At 40.9% G+C, this 27,099-nt stretch overlaps 3 protein-coding genes and 1 long non-coding RNA gene across 4 annotated transcripts; 1 reads left to right on the top strand and 3 right to left on the bottom strand.

The window, feature by feature from the left end:
* The first annotated feature begins 1,188 nt into the window (after window positions 1-1,188).
* Window positions 1,189-3,339, top strand: LOC119724252. The gene is made up of 3 exons (XR_005270631.1): window positions 1,189-2,151; window positions 2,413-2,545; window positions 2,730-3,339. It is a non-coding gene; the product is annotated as an uncharacterized LOC119724252 (long non-coding RNA).
* A 115-nt stretch (window positions 3,340-3,454) lies between these two features.
* Window positions 3,455-7,754, bottom strand: LOC119724251 (protein mel-28-like). The gene is made up of 2 exons (XM_038195215.1): window positions 6,995-7,754; window positions 3,455-5,950 (listed from the first exon to the last, which is right to left on the bottom strand). Exons 1-2 carry the CDS (start codon window positions 7,091-7,093, stop codon window positions 5,093-5,095), a joined length of 957 nt encoding a protein of 318 aa, XP_038051143.1. The 5' UTR covers window positions 7,094-7,754; the 3' UTR covers window positions 3,455-5,092.
* Window positions 7,755-8,205: 451 nt separating this feature from the next.
* On the bottom strand, window positions 8,206-9,285 carry LOC119725033. Its single transcript, XM_038196399.1, has 2 exons — window positions 9,172-9,285; window positions 8,206-9,008 (listed from the first exon to the last, which is right to left on the bottom strand). Exons 1-2 carry the CDS (start codon window positions 9,283-9,285, stop codon window positions 8,211-8,213), a joined length of 912 nt encoding a protein of 303 aa, XP_038052327.1. The 3' UTR covers window positions 8,206-8,210.
* A 6,240-nt stretch (window positions 9,286-15,525) lies between these two features.
* On the bottom strand, window positions 15,526-27,099 carry LOC119724250 (laccase-1-like). The gene is made up of 9 exons (XM_038195214.1): window positions 26,490-27,099; window positions 25,428-25,484; window positions 23,636-23,754; window positions 22,918-23,150; window positions 20,889-21,783; window positions 20,236-20,549; window positions 19,616-19,763; window positions 18,110-18,249; window positions 15,526-15,892 (listed from the first exon to the last, which is right to left on the bottom strand). The coding sequence occupies exons 3-9, from the start codon at window positions 23,718-23,720 to the stop codon at window positions 15,671-15,673; spliced, it is 2,037 nt and encodes a 678-aa protein (XP_038051142.1). The 5' UTR covers window positions 23,721-23,754; window positions 25,428-25,484; window positions 26,490-27,099; the 3' UTR covers window positions 15,526-15,670.

The raw sequence follows: 27,099 nt of genomic DNA, 5'->3' as shown, positions 1-27,099 counted from the left end.
GTAACAATTCGTTAAGGCCATGTGTACGCATCTAACTTTTCTAAATTTCAATCGCGTCTATCATCCGTTTTCTCGCCATCTACATCAAAACTTATTGTTAAAAAAATCCTGGGGCCATGTGTATAAAATTTTCATCGCCGTGATCTCTTGTGTTTTCTTCTCTACTTATGTGACAGGTTTTAACATGATTCTAGGGCCATGTGAACCTATCTTACTTTTCATAAGATGGATATCTTACTTTGTCTTTGCCAAAATTCTTTCTAAATTATTTTGCAAAATTATTTTAGGGCCATGTGGTGTTAAGATCATATCTGTTCTGTAGAAATACCTCAAAAAGTCGGACGTGTATTTTCCTGAAAACTGTTTGTGCATTCATCCCGTCTTGAGTGCAAATCATTGTATAAAATTCTCTAGGGCCATGTGTTAAGCATCCATAGGTATTTTGATGCTTAAAATAACTCGAATTTAAGTTGTATTGTTCACTCTTGTGAAATACACTAGGGCCATGTTTACAAATCTGAAATTTGTTTGTGTGTTTGGCAAGAATTTCGTCAACTACGTCATGCCCATCCGTCTTAAAGAAAACTTCCAGATTTATTGTGCAAATAAAATGCTTTACATGTATTGGGTCATGTGCATATCTTATAAATTCCTTGAAATATGTAACAGTCGTTGAACGCAATCAGAATAATGGTTTTAACGATTCCACATTATTATTCTGTGACATGAAACAGTCTCTGATCCTCATTGTCGAAATGTGTCTTATTGACATAGATTATTGTTTATGATTTATTCTTACATAATATTCGATTCGCAAAGATCGGTAATCCTTTTGTGTTAGGGCCATGGTGTCAATGTCATTTAATGTAAATCAGGTGTAATGACACCTGTTAGGTCGGATACACCTTGTAATCGCTCTGTAAAGTGTATATAGCCTGAATTTACAGGGTGAAATTATGTATCAATTGATTTTTGTAACACCCACAACGCCAGTAGAGGTTTTGATCGATTGTTACTTTGTTACTAATAATTATGGTTTCAATGATTCCATAAAACTATTATTTCGCGACACAGTATTCTCTCAAATTCTCACCGAAATGTGTCTTATTGCCGTAGATAATATTGTGATTTAGTCTTGCATAAAATCCGATTCGCAAAGATCGGTAATAGCATTTTGTGTTAGGGCCATGGTGACACTGTTGCATATGTAAATCAGGTGCAATGACACCTGTTGCATATGTAAATCAGGTGCAATGACACCTGTTGCATATGTAAAGCAGGTGTAATGACACCTGTTACATCTAACACACCTTGTAATCGCTTTGTAAAGTGTAGCCTGAATCTACAGAGTGAAACAATAGGCATCCATTTATTTGTGTTTACACCCACAACACCAGTGGAGGTTTTGATGGATAGTACTTTCCAATTCTGATAAGTCCGATCGCAGCAGGTCGGCAATATTGCTTCCCTTAAAACAGGTGCGCGTTGCTTTCTGCAAATTGGAATTATCATCTTCGCGACCAGTAGGTCTCAACCCTCAAAATAATGATCTATGAAAGTAAGTTTTCTTTCTCTACGGTTGAATCCATTAGAGTGGTCAGGTAAGGGCCACTCATTGGATTATCTTCATCTTGTATGCAAGATGCTTTGCAGCATGTTAGGCCAAGAGACTAAAACTAAGTTTTCATTTTGTCTGATTGTATCATTATAGCAGTGGTAGGACCATAATCCATTACAGTGGTCAGGTGAGGGCCACTAATTGGATTATCTTTATCATCTGTACTTTGCAGCCAGTTAGGCCTACTGTATATACCTTAACTAAGTTTCTTTTTCTATGATTGTGTCATTGATTGTATCATTGTATCATTGATTGTATCATAGATAGTGGTCAGGTAAGGACCATTAATATACGATTTCTTTCTCTTTATACCACAACACCGGTCACAAATTTGACAAAGAAACCACTGTCCAGTGTACTAACAAATCTAGCTCCGCTAGGAAGATTCTTTTATTTTCAGCAACTTGCAGTTAGATTAGGAGGACCAGCATGCAAACCAGAGTGCTCATATCAGGAACCGGAAGCAGGGAGGAGGAACAACGGATGACTGACGAAGACCCTGCTTATCGGGCAACCCATTACTGATTTCTCTGGTAAAAATATAAATGGAACTTTCCTTTTGAAAAATGTCTTAGGATGATTCAAATTGTGCTTTCTGTGTCTACAATTACTGATATTTTTTTATTTAATAAGATAAATCTGGAGGAAAATGAAATTAATTTGAAAGAATAATGACTTCCAGAAATTTCAATAAACAATTTCACAAATCAATAATACAAAAGAAGAGCAACAGGTGCATAATTGTCATTCCCCCACACATTTTCTTACATGAGGTCCTTTTAATTCTCTGGCAGAGATGACGGTCTGCAAGATGAGATGTCATTCTGGACGAAGATACGATCACCAATCCCAAGGAACCAGAAGGGAGGAGGACCGACGGAAGGACTGATGACCTGCTTGCAGAGCAAGTCTTCACCAATTCTTGAGGTAATTTAGCAAATCAGATGTATTTTTCATATGTTTTCATTTCAATTTTTGTCTTAGTCCACAAAAAGTGGGATGATCAATTTTTTATGGCATATCTTCTGAATCCGATAGTTGGGTTGTGTTTCGAATGTGAAAACAATGTAAAATGATATTAAGTTCTAAATATTGTTCTTTGTCTTTGCAGATTCCTCTTGGTTCGTGTTAGCAGCATAGACGATGATGCAGTTCGCCAGGACACGAACACGAATTTGAGCAACACTCGACTGAGTTTTACAACGGCCACCTCCTGAAACTTCCCATACGTTTCTCTTAAAAAGCCGTAAAATGAACAGCATCTTTCTGAAACATCGCGGCAATAGTGCCCTTTGTTGTCAAGAAAAGCACGGACAATTTTAAATAAAAACTACTTGGCATCCGTTGTTGGTTAATTTCATTAAAAGTGTCATTTTTGGTAAAACAGAATTAGTGAATTTTTTTAAAGCAGTTTGTGCACACTTTTTTTTAAGCCGAATTATAATATTAGCGTTTGAGTACTGTAGTACTGTATGGGGAGACGACGAGAATTATCAACAAATGTTTTAAAAGAGTCGCATGGATGATCCTGAAAATGTACATCATCCTCCACTTCTTCAGCGGATACGTTTCCCTAGACTAAACTGGGTAACATTTTCCGAAAGAGTTAAGTCTAAAAAGGCTGGGGAGTTTTGCTTTCAAAATCCTGAACAAAATTACTGCTTTGTAATTATAACAACCTTTTCACACCACAGTTTTTTTTGCGTGAAATATGACCACAACTAAAATTGAAAGTCCCTTTCGCCAACAAAAGGAATTGTTATGTCAGAAGCTTCGCACTTCTCTGTGAGTGGTACAATTATAATTATGGAATACTTTGCATAAATAACTGAGAAGAATAGATTCCCAGGTAGGCCAATGTACATTCCAATCAGAACTATATGTGAAGCCATCAGCCAGCGATATTTCTGCCACTAACACGCCATTTCAATATGCGCTGATCTACGAAGTTATAAACTCGGTTGCCTCAGTAATTTGGAGCCGGATGGGAATTTCCCCGTGTTTTTCCCAAAGGGTTTTCGCGGGGTTTTCGCCCATCCCGTAATCAGCAATTCGTGCCTCATATACTGGAATGTTTGAACTAAACTTTGATAGAGCTTATTTGTGTTTGTATTAAGTAATCAGATGTGCACTTTTCCTTGTAATTTTACTTTGATTAACTTTATTTAAAATGTGTAATCCAGGCAGTGGCCCAGCTTTGAACTATTTGGGCATACCCAGGGTAAAAAAATTGTAATAAAAAAATAAATCAGAAAAATTATTAAGCAGAGGATCGAAAAAGGAATCATCAGATTTTTCAATGTACATGTATGGGTGATGGGTTGTTATTTATTTTTAAAAAAAAACACACAATGGGGGGGGGGGGGGGGGTGAAAATTCCTTTTCCGCCGTCCCAAGTCAATTTTAGTGGCTTTCAAATGAATGTTCTTCGTACATTTACACGCTCTACATTTTATTTCTTCTCTGCATAATGCGATGATTTAGGCTATCATTATAATGTATACTTGAAGAGTTATTTCCAAAACGCGACATATCCAGTTGATAAAAGTGAAGAATTTGAACGGTTATGAAACTTTGAAGAATAAAAACAATAATTATAACAGCTGTTTCGAAACTAATTTTTTAGCTTTATTGTATCCTTAAGTTGTGTTTCAGTATATGACAGCCGTCGAAATGGATTATGGACAGCCAAGAGAGGGCGTGATTCTAAAAGAGAACAAAATGGCGTATGTCGCGTTTTGGAATTAAACTCATTTTTTAATTATACAGATATGGAAATTTTTGCTGATAAAACTTGAATAAAAACTTCATGTATAAAACATTTATTTGTGCCAGTAGCTAAGTTAAAATACATGCATCGTAATACCACTATTTCTCAAGTTTTATCACCTTTATTATTTTGCGTTTGTATGTTTTAGATTAGAAGGAAAAATAACTTAATGATCAAAGCTATCCGGTCCAGCCGGTGATTGGTTTCCTTCCACTGGTGGGTTTGCATTTGAAGTTTTAAACCACCAATTTCGATCAATAGGGAAGCAATCAAAACGATGAATACAAGCCAAAAACTGACAGGATTAAGATAAAGAAATTATTGTTGCCCTAAAGCCGCTCCTCAATAAACAATATAATTAATATACATTTTACCAACGAATATTAAAGCATCTATTTTTAATTAATCCAAGAAGCTAGCAAAAGCAAAAAAAAAAAAAGATTATCTATTTAATATAAACAGTATTAGTCAAATGTAGACCATTGAAAAAGTCGGCAGTGCATCGTCAAGTTCACTCTTGAAAACCATGATTGGATTCTTTCATTGGTCTTCCTGCTACTCGTGAGGATTCCTTTTTAGTCAATTCGAGATGTGGTTTTCTGACTGTTGCACCATGCTGTACAAAATCCTCGCTGCCAGGCTCAAGTTGAATCAGGACAAGGGTGCCCTCTTGCGGATGTATAAAAACGTATTTATCTGTGGTATCATTTCGGTTCCGGATCAATCCCAAGAGTTTTGAAGGCTGAAGTCGTCGTTCTCTCCACAGTGGTTGATGGCTCTTCAGTAGAAGACATCACATACACGGTTGTTGGTTCCATGGTGGATATCTGCTTTTCCGTTTTTGGGGCGGATGACTGACTGACACTTCTCGTGAGAATCTGCGTGGTTTTGACAACAGCCGTTGTTTCAGAGACTTGAGTCGTCGTCGGTGGTTGTGGCGTTGTGACTGTCACTGTCGTCGTTCTCTCTGTCGTCGTTCTCTCTGTCGTAGTCGTGGGCATTGCCGTTGTAACAGGTGGCCGGCCCTTGCCTCTGTTCTTCTTCCTGCAACGCTTCGATGGTCTTCCTTTTCTTCGTCTCTCATCATCACCCTCATCGTCACGGTTGAATGAGTTTCCCCGACCACGCCTTTTTATTTCCCATGGTTTACGACTTTTCCTCTTTATGCTCACGTCATCCTCCTCAGATGATGATGAGCTGCTGTCTGAACAGTCGTCATCATCATCATCCTCACCCTCGTCTTGTGGGCGAGGGCGCCCTCTTGGCTGACCTCTCCACTTATTGCGGCCCTTGGTGGCGCCCTTCTTTTTAACGGGAGTCTTCTTCAACCACGACCAAGCACCTCGTTTATCGCGGTATTGTGCGGCGAGTCCAGTGGAATAATTCTCGCCTGTGTTTTTAACCGTGTCTACGCCCTCATCGTCCGTGTTGGGCCATGCACCAAGTCCCCCTTGATTTTTCGGCGGGTCGAGTTGAAACGTCTGATCTGAAAATCTGCTCAGAAAAGTCCCGCCAGTCTCAGTATCCTTGAGATCCCGAATGCTTCTGTCGATTATAAGACCCTGTAAGAATAAAAAGATATAATCATCCACGGAACTTCAGAAATTAACACTTTCCTGTCCCAAAACCGTAAGCTATTTTGTAAACTTATTTGGAGTACTGGTGTTTTTTTTTTTCATTCAGAAACGGAAATTAAATTGTGCAATTTTAGTTATAGCTTCTGTGGATTGTGGTTGAAACAAGCACTTAAACAAGATTTGAGTCAAGGGGTCCACAGTACAGGAAGGTCACTGCTGACGCACAGAACGCATAGGGACTTAAAACTCCCCAGATTTCTTGGCTGGTTCAGTTTATCTCGACTAGACGATAGGGTGGGTGAAGAGGCTATAATTAGAACACTTCCGTCTCAGCTTTACTTTATTGCAATACCCTTATAGCTGCGCTGTTAGTTGTTTCTTATATACATGCGCAAGTGCATTGTATTTTAGTTTGTTTCGTTTAAAAAATACAAAGGAATTGTGAAAGTGTCACAAAAAAATTAACACGTCGTAATTGAACAGTTTAAAGATGACAATATAAACGTTTGTGGTAGATTAGTACTAGATTAGAAATGAAAGTTCTCGAAGTAAGGGTGGGGAGGATGATTCCTTTGTTTATAGTTTCCCTCATGTTTCTGCTTATTCGCAACCCCAATCACAGCAATACCATTCCCTGCATTCATGGGGGTCGGGGGGGGGGGGGGCAGGGGTCCCCTGAAAAGGGGGGGGGGGAGAAAAACAAAGCAACCAAAAAAGGAAAAAGAGGTACGAAGCCATATTGCTGTTGATTTGATGGGTGGGTGGGGGGGGGGGGGGGGTGTAGGGCAAATGTTCCCCTGCCCAAGCTCGGAAATATGATAAATTGAGATGTTGAACAAGTTAAGGAATTTGGGGGGGGGGGAAATGTGCTTGCCCCCCCCCCTGAAAAAATCCTAGCGACGCTCATGCAAATGCATTCCCTGTTTCCCCAGCCCCTCCCCCCCCCCCCCACCACCACACACTCTACACCAAAACTGACAATGAAGACATCACCCAATTAATTGGAGACAAACAAAAGTATAATCTCACCTTGTTGGCTGCAAGCTCTTTCCTCAACACAACTCCGGCACTGCACAGAGCGAAGGATGTGAGCGCGATCAATCTGAAGACGGGGCCGTAACGAGCCATCCTTGACAGCAGACCTCAGTCGTATAGTTCGTCCCGATGTAAGGTTGCGTGCTGGTCTCGCTATTAGCCAGAGAACTTCTGGGCCAGCGGGCTACAACTTTTCTGTCCGTTGAGTTTGTCTAAGAGTCACTTCCTGTGACGAAGGAGGCGCTCAAGTATATCGCATTTCTGGATCAATCTTCTCGCTTCAGAGGCAGTCCTGACGTCAAGGAGCAAAGTGAAAACTTCAGCTGTTCGGTTTGACTGTGATTTTTTGCACAGACTTCGCACTAACTGCAAAGTAACATACTACAAAAAAAAATGCGGTTGAAATTCTCGGTGGAGAAGCATATACAGCTGCTTCAAGTTTTGGCAACTGGTCGACCTCTTTGCTTGCTCCAACTTGTGCCAAACACCAACATCCCCTGAACATGTTCTTCGGGAAACTCGCCAATTTTATCGTTTTTCTTTTGGCACCCGTCCAGTCAAACCCTCCCGCTCCTCGTAAAGAAAATGAAATAGGGTAAACATTTCCATGAAACAACGGCTGTTTTAATTCAGCATACTGATTCATCATTGTATTAAAAAGTGACATCATTATGTTTTTATTGTTCACAGTTCAATTGTCTGGATGGATATATCAGGACACACTGACCCTAGCGTGACCCGGATACTATGACCGAATCGGTGTCTAGTATATCCGATCATAATGTTAAATTGTGAACACACGCATATCCTGGTGTGGTGTGGGACATCCCAGTTGAGTCATACATAACAAAAATTACCATTTTAACACGTGGCTCGCAGTTTCGCGCACAGGAACTTGGAGAATAAAAAATGTGGAACACCAAGGGGACTCGAATAAGCTGTGCTGTAGTTGATTTACAACATGTGACTTTTGGGGTCTTTTATAAATGCTTTGTTTTAAATGAAAATTAGTTGCATGGAATGGGCTAAATAGCAGGTAAATCACCTGTTAATTAGCAATTAACAATTCTAAGAGAAAGAAGCCGCATCACTCTTTTTTGCAAGTGGCATACTGTTCATTTCAAAATGATAAGCACAACAATTATCGTGCACTTTTATATAATAATGATGCTCAGTTTAAAAAAAAAATGGATATTATTAGCCACGCAGATCAGTTAATTACGGGATCTCCGATAGTTGGTCTGGCTGTTACTATTTGAGTTGTAGATTCTGACGTCATCGTTGACGTCACTGTCTCTTGAACTCCTAGAGAAGTTGGCATTGTATTCGATTCTTCAGTTACGGTAGTATTCGGTGTTGAAGAGGGGATGGTATTCGGTGTTACTGATGATGTGGTGTTCGGTTGGAGGGTCGCTGTTACTTCTGTTTCCGTCTCGGTATCTGGCAGGTCTGGTGTTTCGGTTATCGATTCCGTGACCATTCGAGTGCTCCGTGCAACCCGGGTAGTCGATTCTGATGAAAAGCCCTCTGTCACTACAGAAGTTGTAGCATGCACTGTTGTCGATTCCACGGTGGCTCGTTCAGCTCCTGCAATCGTCGACATAGTCGACACCGTCGTCGGTACTGCCGTAGCTGTCATGCGCGTTGCCATCTCCGTCGTCACTTCCGGTTCATCATCTCTGCAGTACTTCTTACTCCAGAAGAGTTTGCAGCACCATCGTATCCACCACGAGGATTTACGGTGGCCATTTTCTCGGCGACTGTGTCCAAACTTGAACCAGTCTTTCTGCCAAAGCTTCCCCGACCACGCTTTTCCCGAGTGCCAGCCACGACGAACTTCACGTAGGTTGGTTACGGCATCCGTCAAGATGGACCTTGTATCATCCGTTTTGTCCCTCGGACTTTCTGGTTTGCTCCTCCGCCAAATACTGTTTTGGACGCGGCGGTTGGGGATCTGCAATGAGCGTCCTTTGACGTTGGAGTCGAGAGAATTTGAGCTGCCGTGAGCCTGTTTGTTTGTAAAACACGAACAAAGTGAAACATTAAATAAATGCAAATGCTGACCCCCCCCCCTTAAACATTGCTGAGGGGTAAATTTTTAAGAATAAATTGTCAAATGCCACCATCCGTTCATTATTGTCATCAACATTTCTAATCACTTTGAGACTCACCATTTCATGTTTAGAGACAACCCCCGGGTCAATTCTACCCTCCGGTAAAGTAACGGCGGCAGTGCTCAGCAAAGCTAAGCAGCCGATTATCATCAAGTCTGCGATTCTTATCATTGTGTCAGGCGCGTCCGCGTTCTTCGCGCCAAAATCCGAGAAAGCAGTTGCTCAGAGATTTCCTTGTGAAAGTTTGGAAACATTTCAAAAACTGCTGAGGTTTATAAAGCATTCTGTGGTGGAAATGCCAAGCCCTATGGCAAACCCTGAAATTGGATCACGCATTATGCAGTTCCTTTTTGGCAAACCCCGAGGAGAGGCAAGCCAAAGAAAATAAATGTGGACTAGAGTAAATCGGAAAAATAAAAGCTGCAGCACTCCCGCTATGTGCTTGGTCATTCAGTTGAAAATAATGATGCATCCGTTTTACACTTTCAAAAAGTGAATATCACCGATTTGTCACTATTATTAATACCCAGGGGTGTGACTTATTAGTTAAATAAGAAAGTGAAATCACTTTCAAATTAAGCCTGATCAAAATAACACCGCATTATTATACCCCTCTACTCCTTCGCAATTTTCTTTTGGGTATTTATTTTGAGAACCAAAATCTAGCTAGTCTCGAATGTATGCGACAGTTGGCGTTACGCTGGTGATAAAAAATTTGATCATTGAATATGTCCGTCCTCCAATCTTAAAAAGTGATACAATAATGAGTAATCTCCAGGAACCTGTGCACTGTCTCTGTAAAAGTATTTGAGCCTCGGTTGAACTTGGTTGGTTGGGAAGTTTGACTGTTTCCAATTACACTCTGATGACATTTTTAAAGAGTATGCATGACATTTCTGCGTGACAACTTCATGACAAGCCTGTTGCAGTTTTGGTCTGTGATGGCAGGATGTGGCCGACCACAGGGCATTACTCAGTCGAAACCAGGCACTTGTCACTCTTAATTTTAGCACTGCAAAGCGACAAATCATACACTTCCTCTTGTCCTAACCGTCACAACTTGTTGTCTCAGCGTGTTAATATAAGCTGCACGCTGAGCCATGAAATAATGGGGAGGGGGAGGTGAGGAGGGGGTGGGGGTGAGAAGGAGGAGGACATGGGCGTCGCGAGGGGGGGGGGGGGCAAGGGGGACTTTTTTTTTTTTTAGACAAAGTGGTGTAAATTTAATGAGTTGGGGGGGGGCAAAATGTCCCTGCCCCCCTCTAAAACTGATAAATCGAGAATTTGTTGAGAAATACAAGCATTTTTTGGCAAAAAAAATTTTTGCCCCCCTCTAGAAAAAATCCTGGCGACGCCCATGGAGGAGGAGGATATTCAGAAAAAATGAGGCATAATAACTACACTTTTATAGATCAGTCATTTGTGTTTTGGGGACTTGGCCTGCATTAGTGTATGGAATAGCCACTTGCAAAGTAAGCGTCTGTGATATGCGTGCAGATTCGGCGATTAAATAATTATTTAAAACGAACTTGAACTCCAGATTCTGACCATTCAGCGGCCGCCCTCTACCGGGTCTTCGGTAACCCGTTGTAATACAAAAACATGGCACCCAATTGACCAATCAATAGCTTAGGCCGAATGTATGCTCAAAATGACGTCACAATTTCATGGTCAACTCCGATTGGCTGAAGGGGCTTAACATTTGCATGTTCACATAATTATATCAGACGTTCGTGTGACGGTCTGATCCTGAGACTAGGCCTGCATGGGAGTTCATCTCAATTTAATGAATAGTGAATTTAACCCTCTTCCCTGGCCCTGTTCGTTTACTCTTTGTTAAAAAGGTTTCATTAATCAGATTCCAGGTCTAAACCAAAACGGCTTCGTCTCCGGATTTGGAATAATTCAGGAGCCTTTTGTTACTCTTATAAAATAACCTTTGAGGAATGCTGCAAAGCCGAGGTTTGATCCCCAACTATGGCTATTTTTATTAATACATATATTTACTTGAATCTTGACAATGCAGTCACATAATAAATACGGCTCTGCCCATTGACATTCAACAGCGCCACCAAGCGGTAGCAAGTGATGATTGACGACCCATGAGCCGAGTTCGGGTGGTCTGTTCTTGACACGGGTATTATTGTTCGTGCAAAACCCAGACGGATAGGTGGTGTGTGATCGTGCTCCGAGTGCAGTGTTCGTGGGACGTGTTCCCGCCGTTCGAGCGCGAGAATAATATACCCGTGACAAGAAAAGACCGCCCCCACTCGGCCTCGAAAGGCTCAATTTGATTTTTTTTTAAATATAAATAAAACATTAATATAACCTACACACGGTTAGTTCAAGCTAAAGAAATGTCACTGCTCCTTGTGGTCTTAGAATGCATTTTTTTTTTCATTTCTATTTAAAACAATACTTTTAATGATGCAATATCCGCCGGTTGTCTTTTTTCAAGACATTTTCTATCTGAGGGCGCCCTTCAAGGATACACTGTCTGTATCGGAGGGCCGGTACGACGTCGTGCAGTTTATGTCCCCTCGGCCCGTCCGACGTCCCAGTGTGGCTGAATTTACTGTCCATTTTAGTATCTATTGCATCATCTCACTTTCAAAAGTAAATCCATTTATAAGTTGGTTGGAATGATAAGAAGGGGTAAAAAATTGCCTGGACCTCATTTCACGCCAGGGGGCGCTTTTGATGTATTTTTTTTCTTACGAATCTTTGGAGGCAAAGGAGATGAATAGAGTACGTCATCAATTTGAGAAACTTGTGTTCATTCCTCTAGTTTAAAGAGCCCATGCAATGTGATTCTTAAAAACTTAATTAATGCAGTCCTTGAAAATGCACCTTTGTGTCCTATTTAACTAGATATTAATTTTTTGTTTTGCCATTTTCAATTTTTTTTTGGGGGGGTGCCTTTTTCGTTTTTTTATTAATGCAAATTTCCAAATTCATGAGCATAAGTGTGCTGTCATTTCAGGCCAAACCTCAATGTAGTAGCTATTTCAGCACCAAAAGTTGCCCGGAGTTTTGGATATTTTGCTATCTTAAATTTTCTGCTCTATGGTGAGCAAATTGTTCTCACAAATGTTTTCAATGAGCGAATTTTTGGCTTCACAATTTCAAAACCCATAAACTGAACAGTGTCTTCCTAAAATGACATCACTGAAACAGCGCCCTCAGTTATCCGGAAAAGCATGGACAATTTGAAATGTTTAAAGAAGTGCACATTTCAATAAAATTATCAAAAAAAGGTGTTAAATAGTTTTCATATACATGTAGTTAAGAGTAGAAAGTTGCACAAAATATGTTCCAATGAGAAATATTCTTTCATGGACCCTTTAATAATATTGGGAGGGAAATGGGGGGGGGGGGGGCGGGTGGGGGCGTAGACCCGTTGCCGAGCTTTAATAAGATAAGAGCAGGTAGTCTCCAGAAAGGTCGAAAAGAAAGTTACGACTATTCCTTACTTTCTTCGATGCATAGGAAATACAATTCTAATCAAAAAATGTAATAGCTTTTATGGACCTACCGTGGGCACGTCGATGCGTTTGTCCTCTCAGCCGACCGAACCTACGGAGACTCAAGGTTCTGCGGAGGCGGCAATTTACCACCATGGCCATTCAATAATTGACGTGACTTCGGGAATAGCTGCTGTTACCGATCAAAAGTCTCAAGTAAAATTACACTTTTGTAATTGCGCCCTTTGGGCAAACTTCAATACGCAGTTATCGCCTTTTGGCGTCAGAACTCTGTTTTTGCATGACTAACATTTCATATTGACCCAACAACATTCTGTCTGAGTAAGTGGGTTTTTTTTTTAAATTGTAAATGCAAACGGCTTCCCAGGGGTTTCTATTATGTAGCTGAAGTAGTCGCCGTACTTCTGCCCAAGTCCCCAAAGCATTGCCAGCAAAAAATTGGGTCTTTGATTTAACACCCAAGAGATTGTCCATAAGGGACAAGTGACAACGAAACACTTGATTTTACAATAGTGTTTTCAATAATTGAACATCTTTTGGGGCAGTCTGTAAATTACGTACGCACGAAGGAAGGGGGGGGGGCGTTAACATGAATTGCGTACACCATGCGTACACGGGGGAGCAGGGACCAATCCAATGCGTAAATACACTGAACGATAATTTCCTTCTAATAAATTGTTACAATATCAATGTACTTTCTCATATTTTAATACCTACTAGGACCAGCTTTTATGCACCGGAAATCGTTATAACACTGTACCCTGCACCCCCACGATTTAGATTTCATCCCAGTGCCACCGCCAACCAACGTCTATATAGGTAATTAAACTTCACAGACTGCAACATGAAAAAGGCGATTGTGATACGGGCCCCTCTTTAGTTTCGGTCAAGCAGTTAGAGTCAAGAGTGTTTTTTTATCATTCCAAAACAACTTCTGCAACCTAAAGGTGACTTCTCGTAAATCTAACGACAATATTTTTGTTTTAAATTTGAACGGTACTTTTCGGTAGTAAATGCGATTTCTTACGCATTGTACAGTTCATGCACTGTGAATGAACGGGGGGTTGCGCTTTCCCGGTGCGTCACGGTGATCGCCATCTTTATTTTGTGTTGCATTTTGTCGTCTTCGTCATCGTTTTACCCCAAAATTATTTTAAAAAAAACCCCTGCTCTCTATCCACGACACACTTGATGGTTTTAAATGTCGTATAAGTTCAATAACCTAGCTACACAATCGCCAATAAAAAAGATTAGCAGGTAAGCATAGCGCATTCGTAAAACTTTGTAAGGTACATGTGTACCCATATACATGTACATGTACAATACATGTACATGCACACCCACACTGGAAAGCGTATGCGTACACTACAGGGGGGGGGGGGGGGGGAGGGAGAGAGGTTGGACATTTCGTGCGTACGTACTTTTTGGACGCCCCTTTTACCATTATTGTTTGTCATTGTATATGGATGATAGTTAGTCACATGGAAACATGGATACTTTTTTCAATGATACAATTTTTGTAACAAATTTATACAAAACCAATCACCTGCTATTCATGATAAATTATTTAAAAACATTATTTTCCCCCTAGTTTAATTTAGATATAACAATTTGCAATTATGATTTATCACGTTTTGCCTTGTTCGAGTAACATAATCTTATAGACATGTGATTAATCTGTTACACCTCAGTATTTCCCCAAAACCATGAAGTCAATTTTGAAATTTTTGGATTGTTCAGATACTCCTTATCCTTGGCCTAGACCCCATATGAGTTTGCCTTATTTCACAATGGGCAATTGATCACCACAACCTTTTTGGACACTGTGACCGAGTTCCTTGTCGTCATCGATTTCAGTGCTGTGTTGTATAAGCTGTATAAAATCCTGCATGTTGTTAAAAATATTGATGTGGTTTGGGATTGAAATCATTTGCCCTTGAACATTAAACTCATGTCTTGCCATGATGACTGAGAGCCAGGCAAATGATTCCAATCCCAACCGCAGCTCTTTTCACAATATGAAGGATTTTACACACCTTTAATAAATAACACAGCACTTAAATTGATTTACGCAAGGAGCTTGGTCACAGTGTCCATAAATGTTGCTGTGATCAATTGGCAATGGTGTAGTGATGCGTGACTGATATTAAATGAAACGCACAGGGGGTTAGGCCAAGGATAGGTCTATAACAAGTATCTGCACAATGCAACAATTTCAAAATTGACTTCATGGTTTTGTAGTTATTTTAAAAATAGTCAGACGGAATTTTTTTTGGGTTTATACGTGTATAATATAAAAATATAAAAGGAATCTATACTTCTACAACCATTAGCTTTTTTACAAGGGGTATATAAAATGTTACCACTATACCATTTACTTCATTGCCGGATACCAGAACCTTTAAAAGAAAATCAACAACTAAAGAACTTTTCAAACACCCTAATCATACTGTTGATAAAAATATGGAATTTAAAACAATTAAAATGTCAATACGACGTAATAACAACTTTTACACCCTTGGAAGACGCGAAGTTTAAGTCGGTTTCATCTTATCGACGGCGCCGCCACCGCAGGGGCGGCTGAACCGCGTTGACAGGAACTGGCTGTATTACAAAATCTAAATCCAGTCTCCGAAGAAGACTACACCTTGAAAACTGTGTTTAGAGTTCAAACACATTTCTAAACACTTAATTGTACCCAATTTTTTTCGCATGTTTGAATGTATGACATGTTAAGATTTGTGGATCTCTTTGACATGTTTAGGTACACGACGAAAGCCTATACCATCAAGTATAAAATGTAAAAGTAAACAAAATCGACTTATCGGGTTCAAGTCGAATGACAGGCTAAATTCGCATTTTTATCATTTTTTTTTATCACCTGTCCCGGAAAAACGAACTTTAAAATATAAAATAGATTTTTTTTGAAGTTATTATTGATGGCAGTCACAAGCTTTCCATACTATGCAAACAATCTAAATATGTCTTAGACTAAACGTTTGAAAAAAAAGTGGGTACCCAAAAAAGAGTGTTTAAACTCCAAGGACTGTTTGTGCAAGTGTGTGTACACTTCACACAAAAAGCAATACGGTGAAACGGACGAGGAAACACAGCAGCACGGCCGCCCCGAGCGATGGGGAGAGACGCGCCGAGGCCCCGGCAGGTGTTGGGGTTCGAGTAGGGGTCGGGCCTGTGTCACCGTGTGGGTACCAATTACCGCATCGGGGGAAATCCTTGGGCTTTGGTGGAAGGTCTTCATCGTTCCCAACATGTACCATCACAGCCATTCCAATCTGTGTGGTTATCGAAAAGGTTTTATTAGTAACTAAATCTAACAATAGAAGAAAACTGTACCGCTTTGTTTAAAAAATTAAATAGATATATTTTTAGTTTGGAATGAATTCGAACAAATTGCATTCTAAAAACAAACGCGAAATGAAAATTTTTAGGCCAGGGAAAAACCCACAAATTGGAATACACTTGGAAGCCGCCATATGCTTCACCACACATACATCTGTTCACATTTAATATTGGTAGACGAGACACGAGCAAATGAAATACAGTAATGTCCTTAATGTTTTGAATGGGAATTGACCAGAGTAGAACGTCTTTGGACCGAGTAACACGGCGTCAGTACCTCATAATAATGCTCTCTTCAGGCTTTGCTTTAGGTCTTGACTGATAACTATGAAAATGTAATAATGTTATCCAGACCCATGCAGACTCACCAAATTGAAGCCATAACTAACAACCAAAAACAATTCATCCCACATGGGTACCGCTAAAAAATAATCATTAAAAAGCTCCAAACCCTGTTTAGTTAATGTGCGTGTGCAGGGACACGGAATAATTCATTTAGATGATCGATTCTGCGATATACTGAAGACCGAGCTTTACTTAAAAAGATAAAAGATGGGTGCAGACATAGTGGGGGTTCCATAAGACTGCATAACGCTTCCGCATCCAGAATTCCAAAATTCTTGATACGCCAGGTTTACGCTTCTACACAACATGGCAATAAAAAAATCACTTTGACAACGTTGCCCTTTCGCGTCAGTGCTAAACGATTTTTAAAACCAACTCATCGTTTAAATTAAATAAGCGTGTGTGGATGGAACAATCTGTCGGACAACTGCAGTCAATCGTGGTCCTTCAAGGTTATCGATGCGACTAAAGAATATTAGATTATTAAACAACATTAAGTTATTGCTGTCCACGCCTCAGCTGTGGGTGTTAACGTCAATTCAATACACAGCATTATTGACGGTACCTTAAAAGAACCCTTTTCGTCTCCGGCGAAAATTGACGTTAATCGATTTTGTCTAACACGACTTCAGGTCATTCTTCACGCTTCAAGTAAATTTACAGGGAGAACTTGGCAAATTAGCTGATGCAAACATTATTAAATTTGAAAAATGGTCAGCTCAAAACGGAGTTTCGTGTCTCATTTTTTTTTGGAGGGGAGACTTTAGGATTCGAAAGTATTTGCAGGTTCCGACATGAGTATGAGTTATTAGATCCGGAAGGAAAAGAGTGTTCTTAAGAGCGCCGTTTTGTTTTGCTTTATTTCTCAACAAAATTAAATATTGGAGAAAAAAGACGAATGCAAATATTGTGCATGCGGGTGAGTGAAATTGTTCAGATTCAGACGACTGTTTAGGGCTTTCAAGTACGCCCTAGAGATGAGAAGCCCCGTATGTCAAAGTTAACATTTGAAGGGCTAATCGTAATCTGTCCGTGTTTAATGCAAACCCAGCAGTTATTCGTTTACAATATCAAGCATCGGGTGCTTCATCCGATATCGCATCACATAGCATACATTGCTAGGTTTCTATGTAACTAGGCTTCTACTACTTGTGCTAGGTTATGCACAGTTCACCGACGTACGTGAGCTTGTGCCAGACTAGACTAAGCGTTTCGAGGTAACGAGATAAGCACCACTGAAGTTCAAGTTCCCAAGCTTTGTTTAACAGGAGACCTCTTTTATTTGAAGGGATGTCATGCTGACAAAACCAATGATTTATTTCATCTGTAAATATTTACACTGATTCATTTCTCGTAGTGGTTTGTGCCTCCGTTAGTTGATCACGTACGATGTGTGAATAAAAATGTCTCGACATGACCGAAATAATGTGTATTGTAGGTAACTGTATCAGCTGGCTTTCATTGGTTAACATCACGTAATATGCAAATAAAATGCAAAGTACTAGGATGGGTTACAAGCTCAGGGCCCCCTCCCCTCCCCCCCCCCAAAAAAAAAAAAAGAGTGGGAGAATTCATTCAAATGACGCCGAACTTCGACCTTACGCTGACAATGGATTTACGGTGCACAATAAAAACATGCAGGCAGTGGCGGACCATACCCGTGAGGGAAGGGGGTCGGCCCCCGGGCCAGAAACATAGAACAATCATGCAGAAAAAGTATCTCAGGACTGCTAAACGACCCCCCCCCCCCCCCCGCCGAAGGCCACCCTCCCCCTTGAACCGAAACTGGTGAGATGTGAACCTACCGTATTGTGGAACTCCAAGTGGCAATGCAAGAGCCACCAGCCAGGGTTGTCTGCTACGAAGCGCACGGCCGTGTATCCACCGTCGGGAACTATCACTGTGTCTTTCCTTGGTGCTTTGGTGAAATTCCGAACTATTCCTCCTGTTGTTGATATACAAAAATTATCAAAAGCTTTCCAAATAGATCTCATTACTCATAGATAGTAATAATCAGCCGTAATGATGGAAGTATTCCTAGAGTGACTGGTCTGTCCCACTTTTATATGTCAACCCATCCAACCCCAACGGCATGTTTTGTTGGAATCTGTCAGGATGGGTAGGCCTACAGTACCCCTAAACTTACAGTCTTTTACATTGGGTTGGCACACCTCCAGAATCAAAGTCAAAAATATGTGTGTGCAGTTTCCAACATGGTGTTGGAATTTGCCATGGGTATGGTTCCTAGTAAATCATGCTGGGGAGTTAGGGTTAAATTAATTTGATAGTCTATACGTTATCAGCAATTATGTCTTGAAAATCATGATATTCCTTACTGAGGTTTAAGGAGAGAAGTGGCTTGAGAAACTTTTATCCAAGGCCAGCAAACTGCTTCCATCAAAATTCTAAATGCGAGGACAATGTTTCCCAATCTATTTTTTGCAATTCCTGTCTCCTCCCAGTGGCTTAGACTACAGATTCGTTGTCATTGAAATCAACGGCGGTTTTTTTTTTTTTGGGGGGGGGGAAGTAAAGAAATTATTGTCCAGGCTATTTGTACGTGCTCATAACCCCGGACACCAGGTGGTTGTATCCCACTTTTCATTAGTGCGCATAATTGTTATTAGGAGGCTAGCTTGATTGATGGGGTGAGATGGCCTAGCGGTTAAGAAAACTGGACTCATGCTCTGGTGTTTCAGAGGCAACAGTAGCGTGGGTTCAAGCCCGGGCCCGGACACTTGTGCCCTTGAGTAAGGCACTTAACCATTATTGCTTCGTCATTGGGATGGGACGTGAAGCTGTAGGTCCCGTGTGTTGTATAAATGCACGTAAAATAACCCAGCAAACACTTATCGCTAAGAGAAGGGGTTCGCCTCGGTGTTTTTGGCAGTTATCCTCATGCATACACCCTGAGGCTGTATGCGATAGCCACACCAGGCGTTTGTACAGAAGCACGCCCTTTTTCCCTCATGAATGTCAGAAGTACCGAACTCCAAAGGAATTTTTTTACTTCAAAAATAGCGGCCAGGTTAAGAGCAACAAATATGTCTGACTTACTTGCATCATGTAAATATTGGTTAATTACGGGCATCAGAACTTTTTAGGGGAAAAAAGGCATGTCGAGTTGAGTTGGATCCGAAAGCCTCAGTTAAGCTCACTATTTATACTCGAGAAATCAGTCAGTCGGTCGGTAGTGACTTTAACAGAGGACAATGATCGTGCCCTTTGGGTCCGACGAAAGACCTTTTATGTGTAGCTTGGATTCCAAAGCAATGAACCATTCCACCTTTATGGAAGTTGCAAGCGCTTACCAGCCTGATCGAGAGCCATGACTTCCTCCACCGTGGTCTTGGTGCCTAACTTCTCCATGGACACCACGTGGAAATTATAGCCGTGCAGGTGCATGGGGTGTGTGCCTTCGAATGGCTTCCCTTCATCAACGAGCACCAACTCAATCGTCTACCGATTAAAGAAGAAAAAATGTACATCACGAAAGTCACAAGGGCAGCTTTTGGTCAGGGGTGTGAAATGTTTGATTCTTTCTGTGTGTACATTAAAGTATATGTATATAAAGCATGTGCATCTAATCGTGCCAGATGTTAACATATTGTGATGAAGGGCAACGATGTTGCTTGAAACGTCAAGAAAAACGAGTAAGTTTGATCGTGTAAAAATAACGCTTTCCTCTTGAATAATACATCCAATTGTCATTTTGTGCCTGGTAATACTGAAAGCTACCACTCTATTCAAAGGTTATTTCCTGTTATTGAACACAATGACATTTGTTGGTAATTGTACAGCACTTAATAAAACAACTTACTGATGAAGACTTATCTAGTGACCCTCATATTCATTTGCTTGTTTCCAAATACTCATACATTTATTGGGGGAAAGCTTGTGGATTATTTTCCTGATTTGGGTTTGCGTATACCTTTCCGAATTCCACTTCAATGACGTGGGTGCACTCGCAGTACTCCTGCTGGCAATGGTCTCTCATGGGCATCGTGGACTCCAGGGTGCATATTTCAAACTCGCTGATGTCATCGTACTGCGTCAACGGCGGCGATGCAAGCGGTTTGAAGGACACGTAGTTGATTTGAGTGGTGTAGGTCCTGTCTCGACGTGACACCGCGTGGGATGGGTAGTACACTGGATGGTTGTAGATGGGATTGTTGACTTTCTCAAAGTCTAAGCCCAAGTAAACGGTCCGGTAGACGGTGTCGAGGGAACTTTCTCCTTCCTTTTCTGAATGAGACAAAAATCGAATGATATACAACTAAGACATTAATTGCTAAATGCTTTGAGGTGAATAGATGGAATTGGTCCAATTCAAATGCTAGCACTGGCCGATTTTCCAAACAAGTCCTTTAACTCGAGTAAGGAATGAAATTACAGTTTTATACATGAATGGTCCTGGGACACTTCAGGAAACTGAGATTCAAGGATTTGCTTGGCAAAAGTGCCTGGAGATAACTCGTGATCGGCCTTGCAATGGTGAAAAATATGTTACCCATGATCCTCCAGTGTACCCATACAAATGGCACACAATGAGAACCTATGGTACCTATGATCGCCACGTGTTACCTATTGCAACGAGCTGGTTGACGTTCCTCACTGTTGCCGATGGTGATTGATTGACTGGGTTCAGGATGACCCCTTCTCGGTTGGGTGGGGAACCCTCAGGAGTCACAGGCTCACCAGCAGCACCGTCGTAGACCACGGCGGCCAATGCTTGAACGTTGGCCCCTGTGCAGAACCCGACAGCCCTGACCCTCATCCAGTACTTGCCAACAGGTTGGTTGGCATCCAGGATGAAATCGAACCTCTCCCCTCCGTAGAGGACGAAACGAGACACCTCAACAGGTTCGAACGGGGCCCCATCGCTTGCAATAACCGTCAGGTTGTGACCATCCACCGACACCTCTATGGCGCAATCCAAGATGGCGTTGCTTATGGTGCGGAAGCGATACCGCTTCCCCTGCTGGACTTCGAAGGTCTCCCTGGGCGTCTTGACGGTCTGATTGGTATCTTGGTCGAAGAACTCTATTTTTTGCCCCCTCCCGTTGATTAAGACCGACTCGGGGGAACCAGGCAGGGAACTAAGGTGGTGCCCAGCGTAACGGTTAACAGCAAGCTCATCAATCCAATCGTGGACCAACACCACGTGCTCTGGAAGGTCATAGTCATACAGGTTACTGTGGGGGTCATCGGGAGAAGACTGTGCGACGATAAAAGGGCCAAAGATCCCGTCCGATCGCTGGAGACCAGAGTGTGAGTGCCACCAATGCGTGCCAGGTGTATCAGCCGTGAACTCGTAGGTAAAGCTCGAACCGGCCGGTACGGAGCACTGCGTCACCGAGGCTGTCCCGTCCATGTACGGCGTCCCGCGCTGGTGCAACCCATGCCAGTGAATCGTGACGCCCTCGGCGTTGAGCAACAAGTTGTTGACCTTCACAATGACGGTGTCGTGCTCACAAACCTGTAAAGGAAAACAGAAAATTGATATTATCATAACACAGAAGTTATACCACAGCTAATAATGTAATGTTTAAACTTCTCAAACACACAACTGACAACGCAGTAACTAACACATCACCGTAATCAAACATGCTTGAATGCATAACAAAACTTGCAGGTTCCTTTAGGTATAAACAATGGCTGTACAAATACAAGGGCCCATTAATGGGTTTTTTTTAAGCAGTCCTTGAAAATGCACATTTGTGTCCCATTTAACCTTATTTTTAATTTTCATTGAGCCATATTTTAAGAGTATTTTGGTGCCTTTTGGTTTTTATGCTAATTAGAATTTGCATGTTCATGATAAACACATGTGATGTCATTTGAGGGAAAAACCTTAATGTTACAGCTATTTCAGAACAAACATTTGCCAGAATTTGTATATTTTTCTTTCGTAATTGTTTCGTTCTTTGGCGATTTATTGTTGTTTCTGTACATAACAGTAAGCCATGTAATAGATTTTGCCATGTAATAAACTACAGAAATCTAAGCTACTCTAGACTAAAAGTTGACAATGAGGGCTTTCAAATTCTAACCGAATTCTAAAAAAAAAAAAGTGTCAAGAAAGTTGGAGATTTGCGATGACAAGTATCCCCTCCCCTCGGCCCGCGCTTGTGACAAGGTTAAAAGAAATCCACCCTAAGTTTAGAATGATTTACGTAGCCAGACACCGTTTTTTCTACACTCTCAAATCCTATTTTACTTTCCCCGGAAAATAACCTTGTTATCCACACTTTCATGGTTTCCGAAATGTCCCCTAGGTTTCATTCTGTGACAATCACACTTGGTGTATATTTCCCACGAGCTGAAAAACTATCCCTCCGGTACTTTTCAGTACCCTCCGGTTCTTTTCAGAACCACACATACTCCCAAAAGAGATTTTGCCACATGGTGCTACCGCAACAACTTACCTTACTGAACAACCTTCACACAAAAAAGATTTCTGACTAACCAGTGATGGCTTTGAATTTGACTGCACCGATTTGTAAAGGTATACAAAGACTTTGATAGCATAAATTCCCTAACGTAAACACATCACAAAAATAGTGGTTCAGTTTCTTTTGCTTTTTTTCCCCGCTTAATTTGGGCATCGAACCTGAATGTGCGGTCCGGGGAACTGCCTATTGACAACGGCAACCGCCCGTGGCGCACCGTCGAGGGTGAAGCAGTGCGGCCGGTGACAATCGCTCACGTTGAAGGGACAATCGTAGCAAGCCTTGGACATGCTGTACGACCACTCCACCGTAAACTCGTACCGGCAGATCAGAGGCTTCGGAGGCCAGTCGCAGTTTCGCAAACACTCGTGGTTCAAATCTTCCTTGCTCAATGCTAAAGGTTCAAAGTAGAATAAAAACATCAGTAATACTCGGTTCATTTCTGGCTTAAATTAGGGCTCACGAATCAAGAGATGAAGGAAGCTTGTCCAAGTACTTTTCTCCAAATCTAATACCCAAGTGCTACAAAATCTACGATTCGTTAACAATTAGTCAACAATTTCGTCAACATTCTTCAGTATACTTTCTTCTCATAAATTACTTGCACAAATCCTGAATATGATATTCTTGAATGTTTCAAAGAGATTTGAGCACTCACTACCAAAGACAAAGTGTACTTTAGACAGTTTGGTGATTCAAACTCCTATGCAAACATGCACCAAACACGTCAGTTCACAAAGACATTATACAAGTTACGAAAGGGGTAACCGTCTAAAATAGGTTTTAATTTTCAGGTTGTTGTTTTTTGCTAGCTTGCAATTTTGAGGAAACAGTTAAAGACTCTTCAACCTAGCGGTTACTTTAAGATACTTCACTTACCTGCAGTTGATGGAGTCCACATCAGGAAAGCTAAAAGAATGCCAAAAACTAGCCCGACGGTTGTTTGAATAGTTGTGGGTGCCATGGTTGGAAAATCGTACCTTCTCTCACCGATTTATCTGAAGAATAAAAACACAACACTGACAACAGCCATCACATTTCAAGCTAAAGATTAACACGAAATTTTGATGTCCATGTACACTTATTAACAACCTAATCATTCTTGTTAATAATTGTAAAAGTTATTTTTACTTAAGATGCTTAATGCTTCTAAAGTGATCATACTCATTTCTTTGAACAAATCATGTTCAAAATCTAAACTACCGAATTATGTAGTTCACAAGAAGTCCCCAACATTTAATATCCTCCCGGGTGAACACAGAAGGATTGCTATTCTATTTATTTTTTATCGGAAATCACTTTCAGAAATGCTAGTAGTTTCTACTTTAGAGTATACAGACAGGATATATCATCTGGATTCATCCGTCTCTATAGGGCTGGCCTTGTGTGAATATAAAAGGGATGAGCTTGAAAAAAATCCTAATCGTTAACGCTTCAATGAAAATGAAAAAAAAAGATAAAAGATAAAGCGAAATCGCCAAAGGGGATAAAACCACCATAAACCCCTGACAGGTCTTTGTCATTTATTTCCTTGCGGCTAGGTCAGACATCTCACTTTAGTTTGAAAGACTTTTATTTGTTCATTTGGAAAGACTTTTTGCACCCCCTCGGGTCTTGAAAAAAAATTGACTCTCGATAAAAACAAGTTTGTCTTTATTATATACGAGGGTACTTTTTGTGTGCAAAATCAACGACTGGCGTATACAAGAGGGCATTTGACTTAGAAATATACACAGACCCAAGTGTGACAGGCGTGTGAAGGAGTGCCTTTCCACTTTTGGGGCGTGGTCGAGATGCTTTGATTGGTGGGGACACTTCCCACAAGTCCAAACATGACAAGTTCAAACATTATTGTATGTTTAGGATCCAACACTACAGCAAAAATATTGCGACCAACTACCGCACCTGTTTCCCGTTACCAAGTGGATAATTAAGTTAGTTATCATGGAAAAGATACGTATACTCAACTGTTTCATAATATTTTTATTCTCAGTGTACCAAGGATTAGATAATGAAACATACACGTAAGTCAACTCCATGTAAGATCAAAACACTGAAACTTACGGCGTTTCAATAGTTTCACAAATAATGTATCATCGTGATACGTCCGCACCACTGATCTCTATATAAAGACTGGATAGCGGATAAAGAGCCGCACGATGAATGAATTTGACGCCATATTGGTGAGACCGGTGAGACCGGCTGGTGATCTACGAAGGACAAGTTGCCGTTTTTATAGAGAGCATGATTTCTTTTGTAACATCGCGGTTCACTTGACTTATATTTTGACCACCACCACTGACCAAGGTTTACTACAATTTTTCTAACGTCGTGGTTTACTTGTTTAATGCCGCAGTTCACTTTTTCGGCGTTTTGGAAAAAATAATCACTTCGGAAATGTGTCCCTTTTAGAACATCATAATATGTGTACGTGACCAAAATGCGCGTTAACTGTGGATACAATTACGCCCGCGTATATACGCGTAGAACGTTCGTATTATACGCGGCCATCTTCGTGAGACCGGGGGTGAATTGGTCAATATGCAAAGTCCACTGTTTGAATGTTGTATGGATATCCGCCGGCTATCCAGTCTTTATATAGAGATCAGTGGTCCGCACACACAAAATATACAAGATTTTGCGAGGGGAGGATCATGGCTGCACTTCTTACCTGACAAAATATCTATCTCGACTACCTCCGTTGATAGATGCAGTTAACGCTCAGTGCCTGCAAATTCCAAATGAACACACCTATGAATTCTGTCAGTTTCGTACATCATGAATAATTGGTATTTGAAATTGGTAAATTGACACATGTACGGGACAAGTGGCAGTCCGTCCATCCATTATTTCCCTTGCCCTGCAGCGAGTGAGATTATACTGCAACCTTTGGCCCAGCAGGTTGCTACAGTTGCAGTACAAAGGGTAAGTATCACAGTATTACAACATGCACTTGACACCTAGTGTATTGAACGCACAGAGTGGGAAAACTTACGGCCCTTCTGTTGCTACCAAATGGTTCAACAACAATCGTCAACAGTTTCCAAATCGATCAAGGGCCACTACAAAAAAAACACATTTCCGTCCGGGTTAGATATCCGTTGCCTCTTAAACTGTTCGAGTTGGCGCCGATAACCTTACGCATATGGTTTCAAAATTTGGATAGGCTTATTATGGTAGGGAATAAAATAACACCGGACTGCCAGTACAAGAGATAATTTCCTCAGGCTCGATTTGAGAGCTGCTTGTTTGCGAATTGCAAGTTAATATAGAAGATGAGTGACCGGTTCATTTCAATACCTTTGGGATTTTTTTCTGTCGTGATTTCGTAGATTTGATTAGTCAGGGATTCAAAACACACTTAACTAAGGTTTCAATGCTAACTGATCCAACCAAGCAACTGATCAACAGTCTTAATTCAGCTTGTGTTATCCTAATGTATCTTTAAACCTCGACTATAGTCTTACAAACATTAATTTTTCACCAGTTCTTGTAAACTGCAATGCTCAGCTTTGTCTGCTGACATCCGCCTTAACTCAGTTAGTCATGATCATATACTTTTATAATTCAGTATTCTTTGCACAGATACCTTTGTGCAATGTCTCCAAAGTTTGCTGTTATCTCGCCCAGCCATCATGATAACACAGTCGAAACCACCTGTGAGATTTTAACTTGTCAAAACGTACACTTACCGGGTCGCCTCGGTCGTTATTAATTCATTTTAAATGCCTACCTTTTTAGAAGTGAGATATGCTTCAAAGTTGTTCAAATGTCCAACTGTTTCTTTCCTGTTTGCCCAACTCTCCAGAACTGGAGTGATTTGAATTTCATACTGTCAGTGTCGCTCATTGAGCAAGTTGTCAAAAATCATTTGACCGTGTCTGTGGTGTCGCCATGCGACCTTAAATTTCTCCTAAAAAACACCGAGAGGCTGAAGCCACGGTCTTAGTTCTACTCACCAACAGGGTTTATATTGTACCATGGACACAATCGATGATTAATAGCTCGTATTTTTTGACCCAGCAAACACAAAGCTTGTCCTTGTACCTAGTCAGAGAGTACGATCGAACTCTTTCAGAAGTGAAAAGCAAAAAAGGTTGACTCGATAATACCCCGAAGCGCCAAAACTTTCAAATACCAGTCACTCGCCAGAGCGTAAACATGGACAGATTTACAATAGGAGTCAATCGAATTGACTAACTTTCCTGCTTTCAACAGTCGGTCAAGAGGCTAAGTTAAACCACAAAAGTAGTTAAATATTTGTCGTTCCAGTCACGTATTCATCATGAATAGTCCAATAAAAAAAAAAATCCCACAATAGTCGCGAATTCCCAATAAGCCCT

Source organism: Patiria miniata, unplaced genomic scaffold (genome assembly GCF_015706575.1).
Source record: "Patiria miniata isolate m_02_andy unplaced genomic scaffold, ASM1570657v1 HiC_scaffold_18, whole genome shotgun sequence".
NCBI classification, from domain to species: Eukaryota; Metazoa; Echinodermata; class Asteroidea; order Valvatida; family Asterinidae; genus Patiria; species Patiria miniata.
Note: the sequence above shows the minus strand (reverse complement) of the source record. Positions and strands in the feature narration are given on the sequence as shown.

Bases quoted from the DNA above. Each gene is read 5' to 3' on its own strand.
- LOC119724251 (XM_038195215.1), bottom strand. From the start codon at position 7,093: ATGGCTCGTTACGGCCCCGTCTTCAGATTGATCGCGCTCACATCCTTC. The intron at 5,951-6,994 runs GTGAGATTATAC...TTATTCTTACAG, and splicing joins AAGAGCTTGCAGCCAACAAG to GGTCTTATAATCGACAGAAG.
- LOC119724250 (XM_038195214.1), bottom strand. From the start codon at position 23,720: ATGGCACCCACAACTATTCAAACAACCGTCGGGCTAGTTTTTGGCATT. The intron at 23,151-23,635 runs GTAAGTGAAGTA...TTGAACCTTTAG, and splicing joins GTGGACTCCATCAACTGCAG to CATTGAGCAAGGAAGATTTG. The intron at 18,250-19,615 runs GTAAGCGCTTGC...TATCAACAACAG, and splicing joins CATGGCTCTCGATCAGGCTG to GAGGAATAGTTCGGAATTTC.
- LOC119725033 (XM_038196399.1), bottom strand. From the start codon at position 9,285: ATGATAAGAATCGCAGACTTGATGATAATCGGCTGCTTAGCTTTGCTG. The intron at 9,009-9,171 runs GTGAGTCTCAAA...ACAAACAAACAG, and splicing joins TTGTCTCTAAACATGAAATG to GCTCACGGCAGCTCAAATTC.